Below are 20,165 nucleotides of genomic sequence, written 5' to 3'. Positions count from 1 at the left end.
GTAAAATTCTAAATACCGTTAGATTATAATCTATCTCAGGTTTTATGTAAACTGTCGAAAGATTGTGAACGGTTATTCAACTTACAAAAAAACATTAAACATATACAATTTCAGTAGTTCATAATATGTCGGTTAGGTTAGGTTAGAGTTTATATAATTTAACTGAAATTTAATTCGATAGATTATTAACTTCTGAAACATAGTTCGCTAAATTGTAAGTACTCTGGTATGGTTTACAATATTTCGATAGTTAATAATCTCGCGAGATAGATTATTATCTAACGGTATTTAAAATTTCACGCTGACATATATAACTTATTATACCTTGGTCTATTATATCTAAGTATCACAATAAAAAAAAAGAACAAAGAAACATAACCATTACCTGCATGTTATGTTCTAATTCAGATTATGTTCGATCATTATTATTAAAATTAGGATACGTTGTTTATTATTTTTAATTGAAAAAATGTACTACATATGCACTTATTATTAATTCGCATATTCTATTGCTAAGTACCAATAGTTACAATTAGTATTGTTGTGTTGCGGTGTGAAGGATGAGTGCCATTGTAACTACAAGCACGAGGGGCGTTATATATTAGTTCCGAAGGTTGGTAGCGCTTTTATAATGAAAAATTTGATACAATAATGCTTAAGGTGCAGTGGTAATCCCTTAACATGAAATGGCTATATGCCTGCGTATTTAAATAAAAAAAGTCCTTTATTATAAAAGTATTAATAGCTCTATAATAATATTATTATGTTATATTGTTCTGTTTCGATGATAATCATTCATCAAACACTGAAACGATGTTGTGTCTACTCGTATGTTAAGAAAAAAACAATTCCTCCTTTTACGACCCTGTTGAGACTGCCTAAATCCTACTTTACGATGTCTATCTAAATTCCTCGTTACGAAACACATCTTTACGCCTCGCAACGCGTAGTGTTGACTGTCAATATTAGCCGTTCTTATCACTCGAACGTTCTTATATACGAAATAACGTTCTTATGTATTTGATAATAAGGACGATAATACTATGACACCTGGCCATAGTTAATAAGGGGCCCTTTTACACACTATGAAGATTATTCGTGAAATTGTGTAAAGTATCTTATTATGTAATTACGTAGGCAATATAAGATAGAATCAGCTTAATTTTCTTCTATATATTGTATATTTTGGTCATACGTAAGTTTTAGTGAAACGTACAAAACGCAAAACAAATCGTGTCATTCACATTTACAGAATTCCACGCGCTTTAATTTTTTTGTATGTAATTTATAATGTTAATGACCTCTTATTACCTATTTTTGTCGAACAAAGAGTATTTAATCCAATTTGACTTATGTAACAAAAGTTTTATTTAGATAACTTTACTGTCAATTTATAGTAGCTGGTCTTACCAGCCCCGTCTGAAGCACAACAAGCACCCGGTTCCAAGCAGTGTTCTGGCTATCTCCCCCCCCCCCCCCCCCCCAAAAAAATATTTCAGTGATCCAAGACCTGGCCATCATCGGCCACGCACCACACAACGCCCGCGTTTTTTGCTTCGACTGGATTAAGACGGCCTGAACCTTATAATCGGGTTAATTAAACAAAGATCTTTCTGACATCAATATTTTTACGTTCATAAGAAGAAGACGCAGCAATATTTAACTAATTACTTCCTAAGCAGTTTATATATAAAGTGGTAAATAAATATTTTGTATGCAAAACAATGTTTGGAAAGTAGAACAACGGACTTGCTTCATTGTTTTAATATGTATTTTTAATCAACATTTTACTCGTAATAATACTTACATCATACAATTATTTTCTAGTGTTTAAGTATGAATAAAACATGAGTAACATTTTCTTATAATATTTTAATTCTTGTTTCTAAGCAAGCAACTTGCTCACAGCTTAAGACTGAAATGTAGCAGAGTTGTTTTATAATGTTTTATATAGGACCTCTTATGTATTTATCATATAAAAAAAATATATTTCTTTATTATTGCACATAGTTAAGGCCTTATGTTAATAATTCTTATGTAAATAAAGTTACTTACTTAAGTTCTTATGTAAATACGAATAGATGTTGTAACTTTAAGAAATGAAATGGTTTTCGTAGATTTTTTTGAAAATTATATGACTTTTTCTTTAGGTCAGAAAAATGTTGATTAACTTTAAAAATCTCATTGGGACGCAATTGATATAGATTACTTGTTAGTAAAAAAAATTGGAAATGATAGATAAATTTGGAATGAAGATCTTTTCAAAAATAATCTTCAACATCAAAATAAGCATCTTTATTCAATATAGAAGTGTTACACTTCTTATTTATTGTCAAAAATATATCACTGTGTTGGAAATAAATTATTTTAATGGCATAATTACCTTCATATACGTATTAAAATCGGCAAACTCATTCAAATCTTCAAAACTGTTAAGTACTAATGGTATCGAAAACAGCACAAAATTGTGTATAAAATTTCAATTGAAGCGGTTGCGTTTTGACCCATACATATAACGGGTAAGGTTCACTAAAACTTGTAAAATACATTGAGGTAGCGTTAAAAATTTATTCACAAATATAAATGTCTCGAGTCCTAATTCCCGTCCAGGTCACGATGGTAAATGAGAATTTTCTGAGCCTGACGTTGGTTGCGATTCGTTGGACTGTTCCTCGGACTGTTGGTGAGATGAATTGATAGGATATGGTGACAGATTTATTGAAAATTCTGGCTTATATTCTGGGGACTGCTGTGATACTGACGAATACTCCGAACGCGGCGACAGGTGATATCTCGGCGAATATTGTCCTTCAACAGGCATTAACGTTGGCGGAACTAGAACCAAATTTGACTTTTCTTGTTGTTTTAAATTGTAAATATATCTATCAATTTCCAGCATCGCTATCTCTCGCGTGCTCTCTTTTAATGTTTTCAGCTTTTTGCATAACAATTGAGTATATAGAATACATTCTTCTAAGTCTGGATCATTTTTTTTATTTACTTGTCTTAAACAATCGTTGTCTTCAATTTTATGATTATCAGAACTTTGTATCTTTCGTCGTTTAGGTGTTTTCGGTTCTGTCACCGTTTCTTTTTTAAAACATTCTTCTTCATTACATTCTGAATTAGAATCTTCTTTAATAAATGTTGTAATAGAAGACTGAAATGGAAACACATTTTTATTAACATTTTATTTATTAATTTAATTGATTTATTAATGCTCATACAATTGTATTTAATTGATTGAGTTACATTCGAAATACAATTTTCAGTAACTTTTATCTTGTTTGAAACATGGCAACATTTTAATGACGTTTAACTCAATTAATATCTATATTTTAAACTACCTAGTATTTAAATTAATTTAACGATATTCGTGAATTTGAGATAGCATAAAGGCATTTTAAATGCCATTTATGTTTAATTTCTATGCATAAAAATAGACGAGTCAAAAATAAAACCCTCTTTTTTAAAGTAGGTTAAAATTCGAAAACAAGTACTGACTACAATTTTAATTGCTCGCGTATTAATATTTATGCAACGTTAAATAAATGTCAATAGAATTACACAATTGAATATGATAATAGCTAACTGCATTTCGTACGTCTTAGTGTAATTCTACTCACAATACTTACGTCGGGACATGGCAATTTTCTCGGATTATACATATCGTCAAGAAACGTCGCCATAAAGTTATAGAAGGGCCAGTCTGGTTTGTATATTTCCTCTTCTCCGGCCGTCAATCTAGACTTTTCGACTTTACCTCTCAATCTCCTGTACGTAGACATTAGATTGTCTCTCTTCCTCTTAATTTCTTTAATAGGTATATTCCTATCTCCTAATTGCTGTTTGATCCTGTTCCACGCGTCGTAAGTGTCATCTTTATTCTTATGTTCCATAGACGTCGTGTTCCATAGTGTTGTCGCTACGATTTTTGAAGCGGGCAACATTAAAAAAAAAAAGAAAACATTGGCGGGAAATTTAAGCTCTCTTCTGGATACGCTGGAAGCGGGAACGTTGTTATAACATTATTTTACATTACTGTATTGTTTTACTTTAATTCTTAACTTAACCAATAAAGAGAAAAACGTTATTAAATTATTTCAAGAGTGATACATACAACTTATATAAATATACCGTACAAATAACTTGCAGCAGTTAATTAACACATAACTTTCTTTTACATCAGAAGTGGGATAACGAATAATACGACCGACAGGATGCCGCGAAACCGAAAGCGAACACGTAGCAAAGTAAGGAGGAAACCATCATCGTCGAGTTCCACCTCATCAAGTTCATCATCATCGTCTAGTGAGAGGGATCGCTGCCGGCGTCGCCGCCATGTAAAGAAGTTAACCGTGAGTCAAAGTACCATCTTGTCGACTGTGATACCAGAATTTGATCCTTTGAGTGATAATATCGATATGTGGATTAATGTGGTAGAAGCTAATGCCCGTGCGTTCGGTTGGTCAGATGCCATGACTAAATTTCAAGCATTACAAAAATTAAGAAAAACTGCCCAAGTTTGGTACGATTCGTTACAAAAGACTGAAACACGTTGGACTACGTGGAAATGGCGGCAGTGGCGTGATAGGTTATCCGATACTTTTCAGGTAAAAGATAATTGACACGAGGCCTTTCGAAGGGCAATCACTATATGAATTTTTTTTTCAACAAAAATGTCGAATCGATAAATTATCATTATCTTTTTCGGAACAAGACATCATTTCGATTATTGTAGGGACAATAGGTGATAAAAGTATATCGATTGCATCGGAATCAGGTAGTTTTAGATATTGTGACGAATTAGCGTCCTTCTTACATGCCAAAGTGTATGAATGCGAAAAAGAAAAGAAAAGTAACCAATTAAAAAACAATTATATATCAAAACAGGTTTTTCAATCTCGAAATGTACCTATAAATAATAATACAAGTAATAGTTTGAGTATGAATTATGCCGATTCAGGAACTAGAAGTAGCAATATCCGTTGCTTTCGTTGTGGAGAATCCGGACATAAAAGAAGTGATTGTGACGTAAAGGGTAATATAAATTGTGCGTTTTGTAAAAAAACAGGCCATTTAGAATTGGCTTGCATGAGTAGGTTAAAAATGAAACCGGAAAAAGATGCCGAAGTTAAATTTATTAGCGAGTCCGAATCGAAACAAAAATTTTTTAAAAACATTTTAATTAATAGTACTTTTGAATGTCGTGCATTTATTGATATGGGTAGCGATTGTTCCTTAATTGTTTCTGAATTTGCTGAAGAATATTCATTACAACCGTATAAGTTACAAACCCCAGTTTCTTTATTCGGGTTTACAAATGATCATAAGATGATTGTAGATTATGGGGTATCTTGTACAGTACGAATGGACGATGTAGAACTTCCCGTTAAAATGTATATTGTTAAAAAGTTATCTGGTTGCGGGGTACTCATAGGTAGAAATTTTACTGAAAATAAAAGCATAATGTATAGCCGTATCGGTAATTCGTTGAAATTTAGAACTATTAGTGAATTTAGTAATGAAAGCGAATTAAAAATATGTACCATAGATAACAAAACATCTAAAGAATGCCTTATTAAAAATATTTTGTCAGACTATCCTAAATGTTTTACGAATGATTTGAGTAGCCTGGGCAAAGTACCTGGTATCGAACTCGAAATTGAACTAGCGACCAATAAAGCGGTTGTACAGCGCCCTTATCGTATGTCAGATCGCGAGCGTATAATTACGCGAGAAATTATCGAAGATTTGCTAAAAAATCGCATCATACGTTGCAGTAACTCGCCATATGCTAGTCCCGCATTATTGGTTGATAAAGCTTCCGGAGAAAAAAGACTTTGTATAGATTACCGAAAATTAAATAAAATCACAATAAAAGACAAGTACCCTATGCCACTTATTGAAGATTTAATTGATAGGTTACGCGGATGCGAGTATTTTACGGTACTTGATTTAAAGTGCGGCTACCATCATGTTATGGTTAAAGAAAGTGACGTGTATAAGACAGCATTTATCACTCTGGACGGGCATTATGAATTTTTGAGAATGCCGTTTGGCCTGTGCAATGCTCCGGCCGTTTTTCAAAGATTGATGAATTCTTTATTAGGCAATTTAAGATTTAATAGGGTCATAAATTATATGGACGATATTTTAATAGCAACAGAGACATTAGAGGAAAATGTCACCTGCTTAAGAAATATCTTAGAACTCTTACTTGCAAACGGCTTAACCGTTAATTATGATAAATGTTTTTTTTTTAAGGATGTTATAAAATTTTTAGGTTACGATATTTCAAAAAATGGAGTAAGTCCGTGTCAAAAAAAAATTAAAGCTATTAATAACTACCCTAAACCGACAACAGTTCATGAAGTAAGGCAATTCCTTGGATTAATAAATTATTTCAGAAAGTTCATTAAAGATTGTGCTTTGACATGCCGTCCACTTAGTAACCTTTTAAAGAAAGACATTACATGGAAATGGGAAAAAGAACAAGAAATTGCCTTTGATAAATTAAAATCCATTTTAACAAGTGATACTATACTGTTAATATTTGATCCTAAGTTACCAATTTTTCTTTATACCGATGCCAGTCGTGAGGGCTTAGGGTGTATTCTTATGCAAATGACCGAATCAGGGGAGAGGCCAGTTTACTTTTATAGTCGACAAACAAGTAGTGAAGAAAAAAAATACCACTCGTTTGAACTCGAGTTGTTAGCGATAGTGGTAGGATTAAATAAATTTAGACACTATTTATTAGGATCAAACTTCAAAATCATAACAGACTGTAACGCGGTTCGTCATGCTTTAAATAAACAGGATATTATTCCACGTATTAGCAGGTGGGTACTGCAAACCCAAGAATTTACGTTTGAGACTATCCACCGACCAGGAATTCAAATGCAGCACGTGGATGCCTTAAGCAGGAATCCTGTCGTCATTGCTAACCACAATACTTGTGCAGAGAGTAGTGTTTTGTTCATTTCAGAAGGCGATTGGTTGCTGTCGGTACAGCTACAAAATCCAAAAATTTGCAGCATTAGAGATATTTTACAATCAGGACAGGCCGAGTCTAATATGCAAATATTTAATAATTACGAATTACTGGGCAATAAAGTGTATAGGCGCACGGAATTCGGTAGACGCTGGCTAGTTCCAAAACAATGTATCTGGCAGGTAATCAGAGCAAACCACGATGAAGTTGGTCATTTCGCGGTTGATAAAACTGTAGAAAGAATTAGTTCAATGTATTGGTTCCCTCGCTTAAAGAAAACTGTTACTAAATATATCAAAAATTGTCTTCAGTGTATTTATTTTAAAAACTTGCACGGGAAAAAGCCTGGCAAGCTATTTCCCATTCCTAAATATGCGAGACCGTTTCATACACTTCACTTAGATCACATAGGCCCATTCGTAAAAACCACTCAACTGAATACTTACCTATTGGTAATAGTAGACTCTTTTACTAAATTTGTTTTTATTTCACCTGTAAAGAGTACAAAAAGTAAATGTGTCATCAATGAGCTTAACAAGATATTTAAAGTATTTGGCAATCCAAAAAGACTCATATGTGATGCAGGTACTGCGTTCACGTCTAATTTATTTAGTTCATTCTGTAAAGATAGAGGGATACGACATCACATTATAGCCACGGCCGTTCCTCGTTCCAATGGGCAAGTTGAACGATACAACCAAACTATATTAGAGTCGTTACGCACAATGGGGGCCAATAGCGAAAACAATAAGTGGGACCAACATATTCCTACAATTCAACAAGGCATAAATAGCACTATTAACAAAACCACATCGGCGGTTCCCAGTGAAGTATTCTTTGGCTATCGCTTAAAGATGAGTCATGAAAACATGATGGACGAAGAAGTACCTATTGTGGACGTGACTAAATTAAGAGCAAAGGTCGATGCTAAAATTAAAGAAAATGCTTGTAAACAAAAACAAGCTTTTGACGCAAAGAGGAAAGAAGCCCCTATTTATAACGTAGGCGATTTGGTGGTAATCAAGATTCCTAGTTATAACAATGAGGGCCAGAGTAAAAAGTTACTGCCTCAGTTCAAAGGGCCTTTTCAAATAAAGCAATGCCTAGGAAAGGATAGATATCGCGTGGAAGATATGAGAGGAGCTGAGAGGTCTTCGAAGCGATACAACGGCGTCGCTTGTGTCGAGAACATGAAGGCGTGGATAAACATATCCAATGATGAGTAGATGCGGATGTTGTCAAAATGCATATAAAGAAAAAAAAAGACTGTAAGTTACTTAAATTTAATGCCTTCGAAGAATATCAATAAAAATATAGCAATTGTCTAATGTCTGGTGTACAAAGCTGTCAACAGAGTATTGAATCATGGTGTACGTTAAAAGCATGTGACAGGCATCTATGTGAACGCTGTCTCTTGCGAAAGATAACATGGTGATATGCAACCTCAGTGACCTAAGGTGCTGCTGGTTAAGCCATGAGGTTTGAATAAGTTAGCCGCTGATGGGATAACTTGAATAATACCTACGTTAATATCACAATTACCGTGATGAGATATCTGGTTGAAGCTTGATCGAGTAGTATTCATTATGGGATATCACGTGTACATCCTTATATGAATACTATATTTATATATATATATATATAATTTTAATTTTAAATATTATTTAACTTTCGTTTACAGCTGTATACACCAGACTAAAACGTCATTCGAGGGCGAATGCGTCTGCAGGAGGGCCGGATGTTGTCGCTACGATTTTTGAAGCGGGCAACATTAAAAAAAAAAAGAAAACATTGGCGGGAAATTTAAGCTCTCTTCTGGATACGCTGGAAGCGGGAACGTTGTTATAACATTATTTTACATTACTGTATTGTTTTACTTTAATTCTTAACTTAACCAATAAAGAGAAAAACGTTATTAAATTATTTCAAGAGTGATACATACAACTTATATAAATATACCGTACAAATAACTTGCAGCAGTTAATTAACACATAACTTTCTTTTACAATAGTGATGGTTCTTTTTGATATAGGTTTAAAAATTGGAATATTGTATCTGTTTTCCATTCCATACTAACGTAACTCGACATTTGATAAGTTATATAAAAATACAATAATGGAACGCGTTCGATTCTAGAAGTTTCTGTTATGCGATACGCTAGCGCAAACACGCACGTCTCCGCACGCCCTCGCACAGACGCAAACTGCTATAACGAATTGAACTAACGGATAGTGCTATCTCGCTCACGTGCAAGTGACGCGCACAGTGCGTGCTCGAGCGCGGGAACACGAACCGTGTGAATCAGGGCTACCTAATTGTATAATTGGATATATTTTGAGTAGTTTTTACGCTGCACTTCCTGTACAATTCTAAAGTATAATTTTGTCATTCACTTTAAAGATAACAATCAAACTCCAAATAAAAAAAAACTATTATAAAGAATTAAATATAATATACAACAAAAAAAAATAGTTTAATTAAATGAGATCGGGCTAAATAACTACTTTCGTTTTTATTCATAACATTACAATTGCAAGTAAACGACTGGTAAGTATTATGTTTACCTTAACGTAAATACATAAAAAAAAAGTTTAATTATAATTATGTCGGCAGCCCTCATGTGGACGGTATCACTAGGTACTTGAAAGATTATAATGCGTCAGTTTAAAACTTCATACGTATTTTTGTTTTTAAATTATTAGGATAATCGCTTAATGGCCTAAAAACGTTAGAGAAAGCTAAAACTTGCTTTAACATAATTTGGTCTATTATATTTTATTACGTTTTATGGTTTCTTTATTCTTTAACGTTTCTTTAGGAAAGTGTTAACATAGTCTATCGTTTACTTTTCTCGTATCAAAGTATAGAAATACCTAATGCTTATATTGTTCACAATCTCCAAACTTCTCTAAACCAAACAAATGAGTATATAAACAGTGCTATATTTTTCTAATAAAGTAAAATAACAGTCTGTTAATGTCCTACTGCTGGACTAAGGTGTCCTCTACTTATCTTTGGTGAAGGTTTGGTGATTCCACCACGCTATACGTGGAATATTTTCATCGACACACGCAGAACCCAAACACAAGTACAACTGGACCATCTCATTCTAATGCGTGAGGTTGTTAAGAATTCTGTGTAGTGTGAATAAAACCAAAAGCAATTATTTAAGCCCTTACAAATAACTTTAGTTTAAATTTATTTTGATACATGTCTTAAGTTACAACTCAATGTTATAAGACACAATACCGCTCACGATATACACACTTTCACAGCGGCTTGATTATAATTTTAGATTTGTGCTCGTTATATAACGTCACTAATTGTTTTAAAATAAACTTATTCATTTATATTCTATGTATTTGAATATATTCTTTTCGCTTATTTTAATTAAAATGTAATAATTAGGTACATAGATTATATATTTATGTAACTAATAGAAGTCGATTATTTAGGTTTTGTTTGTTGTCAAACAAAAGTAACTACATTAATTTTTACACAATTTCTTTGTCTGTTGCATTCCAAAAATAATGCCAATTCCTCGCCTGTGTATAAATAAATTAAATTTATTGAATATATATTCATAAATTTTTGTACATTAAGGCCTTAATATACAAATAAAATTAAAAATAATTAATTGTACAAATGTTGACTGCGTGGAATGGTCGTAAGAAAGCTAGCAACATTTTTCCGTTCCTCCATTATACCAAGTGTTTATGGAAGATAATAATATGTGCTTGGCTTAATTTTTTTTGATTTAGGACAATTTCATCGGAGTAGGTATCAGTAGACGGTATCAAAGACGTATATCCGACCCGGATAGGAAAATTCAAATCAAGCGCACTCGCATCAGCACGGTACCCTTATCCTGGTACCACTACTAGAAGATATACTTTTCAGCGAAATAGCATTACGACTAAAAATTTTACCTTGGTGTACAAAAATATTTTTTGTCCCTTTAATTATTAGTTTTAGTTTTGAAAAATGTCTTTGAATGCCAAAAATAAGGTATAAAAACGACGGAAGCAATTCAGGTATGAAAAAAAACAATAACATATTGTATGTAGTAGTTTTATGTAAGCAGGTCGCAAAAAATAGGTTCCGTATTTTGACAACATTATTTGAGTGTCCATTGCCGGTTCATTCAGATTCAGAGTATTTACACTATGTTGTGTATGCTTAAAAACGGACAGCATTTTTCTTGATGACAAACCTTATCGAACAAAAATTGTCAACAGGCGCCCCATATGCGAATCCGTATATTAGATAAATTTATTAAATGTAATCGATCTTTATTGCGAGAAAGCAATTAAAACTTTGCATTATTTATGTTGTATAGTTATATAAGTATTAACGTGATAAATAAATTGAACATTTTTTTATCGTTTATTTATTAGAATTTATTTAAATATAACAATTTAAACTGCGACTAATCTAATTATTATATAAAATTCTGACCTTATCTTATGCGTAGACCTTTTCAAGGGCTACGAATATTAATACGATTTTTTAAATAAATATCTTACAACTTCAGCAGTATTTTAATTTTTTTATAAAACACAGTCTTTCTTGTGCATATACAGATCGATATCCGAAAGCGTATTTTTTTTTTTTAATAAAACACTGATATTCTTGTGCAAATACAGTAAGTAATAGTAATTTTTCTGTGGATAATTCTTTTTTTCTTATTTTCGTTTGGTATATCGTTATTGGTTATCTAGCCCAGATAAGTGAAGCCCAGTGAAGAGAAAAATGTGTCGTGGACGTAGACTAAAGGAGTAAAGGAGATTGCGATACTTTTATGATAGATGCATTGAATTTTTTTTAAATAATCTTATTAATATAATTTTTTTAAAATACTTTTCTTTTCTTCTATCCATGACTTATTCTATTTCATTTTTTATATGGATTTGAGGAGGTGGCGGTGAAGGATTCGTCGTTACACTGTGATCTGAAGGAGACATAGAAGGTGAACTGTTCAAAGATCCAGAAAGCAAACGTAGCCTATACTTCCTCATAATACTGTGCATTTCCTCCTGACACAATATGGCGTCATATTCAGGCATTTTCCGCAACTGTGCAGTGACGAACTTTCCAAAATAATCAAATTCATCCAATTCCTGTTTTTTGGGACTGGATATTTTGGGTAATTTGTTAATAGTTTCGTTGATAGTGTCTTTTTTGCGTTTACGAAATGTTGCTGGGATGACTTGTGGTGTTTGCGTTTGAGATGTGCAGGGGCGGACAAATTCGCTTGTATCTATTGATTCTGACGTCGGAGATGGCCCTTCAATAGTTGATTCAAAATCTCCTCCAGCAAATTCGTTGATGTCCTGAAAAATAAAATGTTATAGCCTTTTTAATTTGGCCTCTTATACCTTGTATATTCTTTCTTTGTATCTTGTACTTTATATATACAATAATCGTCGTAACTTTTCTAATGATCTATAGCGCTGTACGGTACGATTTTTTTAATTTGGTCACCATATTATGCTATTCTGTAAGAAACAACTTCTGACTTAGCAAACATGTATGTGCTCACAAAACATATATGATATATTTCTCGATTTATAATATCCCTCTTGATTTCAACCTGACGTAACCTTGTCGAGGGGTCATGTTTAATTAAATTAATTTCTGTCTATGGAACGCTAATATATCATTTGTTAGCTCTACAATAAAGTTACGTCATCAGCTTAGTATGAATTTGGCAAAAAACGAATAACGTGCTGGATAGATACTTCTCATTCAATTCATATTCTATCGCCAAACAGATTTACTTAGTGTCGTGGTTGGCGAGTGAAGCATTGTAAGGACAAGAACAAGGGATATAACATTTTGTTCCCAAAATTGGTGGCGTAATGTATTTGTAAGGAATAATCAAAATTTCTTGAGGTGGTGACCACGTACCATAGGTGTTCCATATGATGATTCGCCTACTAATACTCTATTATAAAAAACTGCCAAATCCCCTAATGCCTGCCTTAAAAAGTGTCGCAGTGTAAATAACCGAGTTTGCCCAGTAACTATAATGAATCTTAACAAAAATATTACGGGTTCGAGGCAGAGATAGCACCTGAGCCATCTCTGCCAACGCTAAAATATTGCTGTATTTATAATTTAAATTTTCAAATAAAATACTTACTGAACTTGATATACTTTCTCTAGCTACCGTGACAGCCCTCAAAAACGAATCTGCTTGATTAAACCAATTCAGTCTCGGCTTGTAAACATCGTCGGGTGCAGCGCCACTCTTCTTAGATTTAATGATCAAAAGCAATTCTCTCCTGTACATGGTGCGGATACTTTTAATTTTATTCTTAATATCAGCTTCAGTCATTTTCAAATTCAACTCGATAATAATTTTTTGTATGGCCGATTCTCGAGCGTCCCGATTTTTGTACACTTCAGTGTTATTGTTCCATAAACACTCGTACTGCTGATACAGTTCCAAGAACCGTGACATGATGTTATCAGACCACTTAATCGACTTTTTCGCTGACATACTGCGTCCGAAATAAAACAAATCAATCAGAATTGGAGTCGGTACTCGGCGTGGGCGTAGAATTAATAAATCGTTGAATTCGACTTGCTGCGACACGTCCGAACATTCCGACGTGTCGATTCAACGGGAGACCGGTTTCAACAGAAGAGGGGGGAACTTTATTGAATCGATTTTTGTTGCTTCGATTTGATTGGACGGCTCGAAATGCTTTCTATTTTTAGCGGTTGATCGACTAACATTGACTCGTGAATACACGACTGGTATAATGTTAGCAATACTAAATATATTAATTATTACAATTTCGTCTACATATATAAATTTTCAGGCTGTAAAAACCTTTTTTCGTATTATAAAATCAATGGTATTTTTTATTCAATGTAGAACTATTTATTAGATACACTTGCTATTTTATTAAAAGTACACTCAATCTGACAGGAAGTAGCGACTAATACAAGTTCCAACTTACCATCAGGTGTTTCAAAAAACTGATAAAACATTTTTTTTTGGAGTGTAATAAAATAATACAATTTTACATGTAATAAAGTAATACAAAATATAAAATTTTAACAAAAAAAACCTATTTCAATTTTTTTTCTTCAAATTTTTATGGCACCAGACGGAAAGTGTTATTTACATAAATGTTTTCAAATTACATTCATAAATAGCGGAATGAGGTGAATCTGAGGTGACAAACATAAAAAACAGCCGAAATGATAATCCTTCCTTTCTGAATCTGAATTTGTTTTAAAAATATAGTGTCCTATATTCTATAAGTGTACTAATGGTTAAACTAAAGGAACCTATTGTTATATAATAAATCCTCTTGTGACACGACTGTCCAGAAGGAGGTAATTAATTCCATTAAATTAATTAATTTTGCGAAAGTCTAATTTTGGACAAACCAAAAAAAATAGAAAAATTATTCTCCTTGTTATATCTCAATAGGATTGTTAAATATTTGAAATGATAACTTCAAGTATTAATTCCAAACGTATACTTATATGTTGAAAGTAACTCTATCAGTCTCAGTTTGTCTATCTGAGGTTTGGTCAAAAATTGTTTTCACGGCTAAACCATTGAACCAAAATCGACAAAATTTGCTACGAATCAAGCTGATACGCAGAAAAGTAGCCTACATCCGTCCTTGAAGTTCACATGAAATGTCTGTTGTTTTCATCAAATTCGGAATAGTAGTGCAGCCGTGAAAGTAGAAAGAATTTATAATATCAGAATGGTTGAGGTATTTTAAAAATACTTATAACAAATAACCATCAGTAATAACTTGTTAATACATTAATTATAATGCGTGGGTAAAATATACTTAAGTAATAGGTTTAGATCTATAATTTTAACTTGAACATTATATCTTATCTCCGTCCGGTGTGCCTGAGAATGTCCCAGGGCTCTTGCCCCATTACTTATTGTGATGGGATAACCTTATCTTAACATTGTGTAGTCTGTGAAAAGTTAAGCTTTATGCTATTTTATGCAATTTCGCATTGTAATATAAAACCTTTTTGATGTGGAATCTTGTTCGAAATTAGTCTATTTAAGCCTTACACAAATATTGAATGTTGAAAGATATTATCGATATCAATAGTGTTGTCAATATATCGTCTAATAGTATATGATATCATGACTAATTCTGTATAAATGAATTAAATAGTATGCCGAATAATACAAATGTATAATTGATCATATTCTGACACTGGAATTAAACACACTTAAATACAATAAGTGTACTTAAGTGTGTTTAATTAGATTAAAATTAAATGTTATCATACTGTATAAAAAATTTAACTTATATGCAAAGAGATTTTGTGAAGTAGTAATCACTTGCTATCATGTAAAATTACTACCGCAATCGGCACTAAAATTTCGAACTTCCTTCTTAAGTACATAATTGATGTTATAAACTTTTATAAATATTTTTGTATTTGTGATGAAAAGTTAATTTTAATTAAGATTATACAAATAAACACTTATTTGCTTTACTGATCTGGGGATAAATATTGTAAAAGTAAGAGATCTCGCAAGCTTGTTTGGGTAGATACCACCAAGTCACCAGAGATTCTACCGCCAAATAGCAACACTTGGTATTGTTGGGTTCCGGTTTTTAGGACGAGTGAGCCAATGTACAACTACAGGCACAAGGGACATCATATCTTAGTTCCTAAGCTTGGTGGCACATTTAAAACACTCACCGCCAACCGATATTATAGAAATATATATTTTTTAAGAGTGTATTCATTAAACTTGTTGATTGTATTGAATTATACAAGTTGACATTGAGTTTTACACAAATAACACATTGAAGAATACAGGTACGTATTAAATACAATTCGAAAAGCCAACCAGAGACGAGTCACGCAAAGTTAGTTTGGATAAATTTTGTGCCGTAATTATGATACGTTCATTGTGTCAGTGATAAAAAATAAAGTTTGAAAGTGACATTAAACAGTGTAAAAGAGATGCCAGACACGCTCTCCTTGTCCGCCGGGGTGAGCCTGGGGCTGCTCGCTGGGATTGTGTCCGGAGTTTGTTACCTCTTGTCTAATGGCATGTCACGTCCGAGGTAAGTTTTAATTACACTATATTTAACACTTTTTTAAGACACCATTTGAATAATAAAATTTTCAAGTAAATTTTTTTTTTTATTCTGGAATATTCCCAACTGTGGGACATGTATTGACTGTTAATTTTATACTTTTTTTCATTTAAACATTCCTAATTAATATTATAAATTTTTGTGTACTTATTAACCTTTCACGTCACTCAACCGATCGTCATTAAATGTTGTACACACTTTAACAATGACACTTGAAAATAACAGCCCCCTTCTCTGGGCCCGCCGCCCTCTTAAAAGTTAGACAGTCTGCGTGTTTTTCATTTTAAATACATAACTTGTATGCAATATGCTTCTATATTTGAATTATTTAAATTAACTTGGAACGCATTTCCAGATCTGAACCCGTTATCCCTTACGAACTATTCATTAGACCATATCGGTTATTTCAACTTCTAACGCTTAACTTTCTCACTCTCCAAAAGTAATTTGACACGCGGTGTTTCATCGTCATGTGCTAGAGAAATTGATTAAAATTTTCCGCAATAAGCTGTATAAAAACTCTGTTATATTTAGGAAATTTGGGAATTAAACGTAAATTAAATTTATTTCTTATTAATTCTATGCGTAAATTCTTAATTTTAAAGTAAGTAATATATCTTATTAAGTATAATAACCTTTTTTGACATCAAAAATGATGTAATAGATACAATATAACCAAAAACTAATAATAAACTTACTTCTCCTATTTTATACTGTTTAATAATAATTTTCTAAGATTTTTACTTTGTAATTTTTTTTGTCATATATCGGCTCTCAACGCCATCTACCGAGTTATTCTGTAAACTCAGGTCATTTCAACGCGACTTATCGACATCATCTCAGAACTAAGAGTACATTAAATTTATCATAGATGGCAGTCAGTCATTATTGTTACGATCCAGTCGATAAAAACAAATATATTCGAAATTTAAGTTATTGTCGCTTTAAAATTGTTCTAGAACTATCGAATGTTTTAGAGCAATTATTTAAATACATACGTAGATACATTATTTAATCCATCTCCGTAACAGATAATCCTAGTGGAACATTGACAGGCTGTAGGTAAAATTACTTACTTCACAGTCTAACGGTTGATAGATGATACACTCAATACTAGACAAATCCGACGGAACGGACCATCACTTGTATTAAATAACGATTCAACTTATAAAAATGAAAACGTCTATTCGACTTTGAAGATTAGTTATTATTAACGAATTGTCAATGGCGGATGTACGTATGAACGGGCCATTAAGCCTCCATTACACGCTCCTGCAAACGTCAGTCATAAATTACAAAGGGCTGCTGGGATAAACGTCAATATTAAACGTTATTGGAATACGTTTTCACTCGAGATAAAGTGTATATTTTTATATGAAAAGCTTAAATCCCGATAAAAATTATACATAAAATATTATATTAAGCACACAAACAAAAAAAATAATATCAAAAATAAGTTTAACTGAAGCTCTATAAACTTCAATCTTTTTAAATTTAAAATAAGAATAAAATCTCATTTCACATGAAGGGTGTAATTACTTTTAGGTTGTAATTACATTTTACAGTTAAGATTTATAAATAAAAAACTAGGACAAAACTTAAATTTGATTTTCATATATAATACATAAATTTAACTGTATACATATGTATGTACGAGTACATTATTGATGAAAAGGATTCTATCGAAGATTCCTTCATTCCAAACCGATCATGGTTTTTTATTAAATACCATATTGTCATAAGTCGATTCAAAAGTGTTTGTAAGAGTAGGGATGATGATTGCATGACGAAACAAAATAAACAATTTCACGCAAACATCTCAACATAAATTAGACTGACGGCAAAACCGATCGTTTAAGCACGTTTCATGGATGCTTTATATAATAAAAATGTTTAATAGTTTTGTCAATATTTAATAATCTCTCTTACCCAGTTTGATAATACTACACGCAAATTTAACGCGAATCAAAAATATTACTCAATGGTCCGTATAATTTGTAAGATATTCACTTTTACAGCATTTTGTTTGAGATATTGAGAAAACCATAACTTAATTGTAACGGATAATTCTTGGCGGCTTTATCGACTTGGGGATAATATTTAAACAATTAAATGAAGCTCAAGAGTTATGTTTGTTGCAACGCTCTTACCTCAGTATCTACCAGACTGATTTAAAGAAATGATTTGCTTTCGATAGCCCAATTATTGAGAAAGGATTTACACTTTATAGAATATGTAATATACCATCAACCGCCCATGTAAATTTGACACCACAGCTATTTATTAATCACTTCACTTCGAAGACAATCGGTCATAATAATTACAAGGAAGTATATTATAATTTTTTTAATGTTATATATTAAAATGTATATAATACGTATACAGTTACAACTAATTCTGTTAGTTTTTTACTTGTCGAGGACATATTGGCTGCATTTCACGGTACACCGCGTCGCTAGAGAAATTTACGCATATTTTAAATGGGTTCTTTAGAAAATAACATTTTTTATTTGTAACTGTTGTATTAGCTGACTTAGTTACGTGATTATATTGTACAAAGACTTGTGTTTCAATTCTAGAACAAATCTAAAATCTTTGAAGTCTAACAGACAAGTCCAATTAGAGCAAGTTCAATAAAATATGTGAAATTATTTATTTGTTGGTTATCAAGAAACATACACACTCAGATGATGATGTGATGATGATGATTGTAAATAGTCTATATACATACATATATAAAAAGATCGCTGTTTTTTTTAATGCGCCACAAGCAAACACCGCTGAATGTTTTGACATGAAATAAGTACCATTTTATTCAACGTTTCTCAAAGAAGGTTTTTAGCTCAATATTGTCAGACAATATCGTTCAACGTGTAACGTAGCCACGGAAACTAGTGGTCGGGTCTGATAGTTAACTATGAAAAAGTAAATATGTACTGATTTTTTTTCTAGAGTCCTTAGTCTGATCCGGTAATAACTTACGATGACATGAATATGATGAAACTATAATCTTGTAAAATTATATAAATACTGAATAAAGCACATATATATTTTGATGAAAGGATGATGGTTAAGATTAAATTTAAATTTACTGATTTTAAAACATTATCTACGTACATTTTTTTTTTACCAGATATACTTATAAAGTTATAACTAAAATTCACACGTAAGAACTTTGAACATATTCATATTGAATAAATGTAATTAGTCACCTGTGTATGGTTACCATCATTGGACCCTGATAAAGGGAGTATTTTAAATTAGGAATGCATGAGCCATATCGCCGGCTGTGACGCGCTGACAGTCAGTTCGCGCCAATACTCGATTCATAACACCGGCCGCTGTTAGGTCCAATATTGTTATAAAATTCGATTTACAAAATAGTGATACATATTTTTAATCTGTTTTTGATGTACCTCTTTTTTCTGTGATGTTTTGTTAGTGTTGTTTTGTTGAGACGGATTATCACGTTGTAAAGCCTTAAAAGGTATGTTTTTTTTTTTTAATATTTTAGACAAAAGAATAATAGGTACCATAATTTACAATCATTTTTTTTTTAATTTATTGTTTTTATAATTATCAAATATATTGTATGAGTCTAAAATATATTTTTATTTATACCTAGATATTATTTATTTAATTAAAGGCAATTGAGTTTTAATCTTATCATTTATATAGGTTTGACTGCGAAAGATAATGAATGCTCACCAAAAAGGTTTAACTAATGTTTATTGTATATTATATAATATAAATAAGTTAGTATAGATTAAAAATATAAATATATTTAATTATTTTAAAATAACGTGTTGTTTGTGAAAATATTAGAAATAGTACTTATTTAATTACTATTAACGTTGTAGAATACAACATGATACCACAATATATAAAATATAATTTTTAATTAAATTATGCAATAGACAAATCGAAAGTGTATAATTTATTTAACTAATCGATCAGTCAATTGTCGAGAACATGTATACAATGGTGATTAAGATTATTATAGCAAATATTTATGCTGTGTTATATATGTTGCAACTTTCATTACACCAGATGAA

At 31.9% G+C, this 20,165-nt stretch overlaps 3 protein-coding genes across 6 annotated transcripts in view; 1 reads left to right on the top strand and 2 right to left on the bottom strand.

Moving 5' to 3' along the window:
* Positions 1–2,611: 2,611 nt before the first annotated feature.
* LOC125077972 lies at positions 2,612–3,913 on the bottom strand. Its single transcript, XM_047690110.1, has 3 exons — positions 3,627–3,913; positions 3,131–3,160; positions 2,612–2,689 (listed from the first exon to the last, which is right to left on the bottom strand). Exons 1-3 carry the CDS (start codon positions 3,897–3,899, stop codon positions 2,612–2,614), a joined length of 381 nt encoding a protein of 126 aa, XP_047546066.1. The 5' UTR covers positions 3,900–3,913.
* A 7,967-nt stretch (positions 3,914–11,880) lies between these two features.
* Positions 11,881–13,337, bottom strand: LOC125077952. Its single transcript, XM_047690090.1, has 2 exons — positions 13,143–13,337; positions 11,881–12,330 (listed from the first exon to the last, which is right to left on the bottom strand). The coding sequence occupies exons 1-2, from the start codon at positions 13,335–13,337 to the stop codon at positions 11,881–11,883; spliced, it is 645 nt and encodes a 214-aa protein (XP_047546046.1).
* Positions 13,338–15,819: 2,482 nt separating this feature from the next.
* LOC125067912 overlaps positions 15,820–20,165 on the top strand; it is an 83,842-nt gene continuing 79,496 nt past the window's right edge. For all 4 annotated transcript variants that reach the window (XR_007119748.1, XM_047676816.1, XM_047676810.1 and 1 more), the window contains exon 1: positions 15,820–16,077. Coding sequence is in view for 3 of the 4 variants with exons in the window: in XM_047676816.1 (XP_047532772.1) it covers positions 15,974–16,077 (104 nt within the window). In the remaining variant the exon portion in view is untranslated. The remainder of the gene's footprint in view (positions 16,078–20,165) is intronic.

Source organism: Vanessa atalanta, chromosome 1, assembly GCF_905147765.1.
Source record: "Vanessa atalanta chromosome 1, ilVanAtal1.2, whole genome shotgun sequence".
In the NCBI taxonomy this organism is placed as follows: Eukaryota; Metazoa; Arthropoda; class Insecta; order Lepidoptera; family Nymphalidae; genus Vanessa; species Vanessa atalanta.
The sequence above is the reverse complement of the archived record's forward strand: the minus strand, read 5'-3'. Positions and strand labels throughout refer to the sequence as shown.

Coding starts and splice junctions, on each gene's coding strand:
- LOC125077972 (XM_047690110.1), bottom strand. CDS start 3,899: ATGGAACATAAGAATAAAGATGACACTTACGACGCGTGGAACAGGATC. Junction 3,161..3,626: donor CATGTCCCGACGTAAGTATT/GTGAGTAGAATT, acceptor TTTCCATTTCAG/TCTTCTATTACAACATTTAT. Junction 2,690..3,130: donor CAACATTTATTAAAGAAGAT/TCTAATTCAGAA, acceptor CCTATCAATTCA/TCTCACCAACAGTCCGAGGA.
- LOC125077952 (XM_047690090.1), bottom strand. CDS start 13,337: ATGACTGAAGCTGATATTAAGAATAAAATTAAAAGTATCCGCACCATG. Junction 12,331..13,142: donor GAGAAAGTATATCAAGTTCA/GTAAGTATTTTA, acceptor TTTATTTTTCAG/GACATCAACGAATTTGCTGG.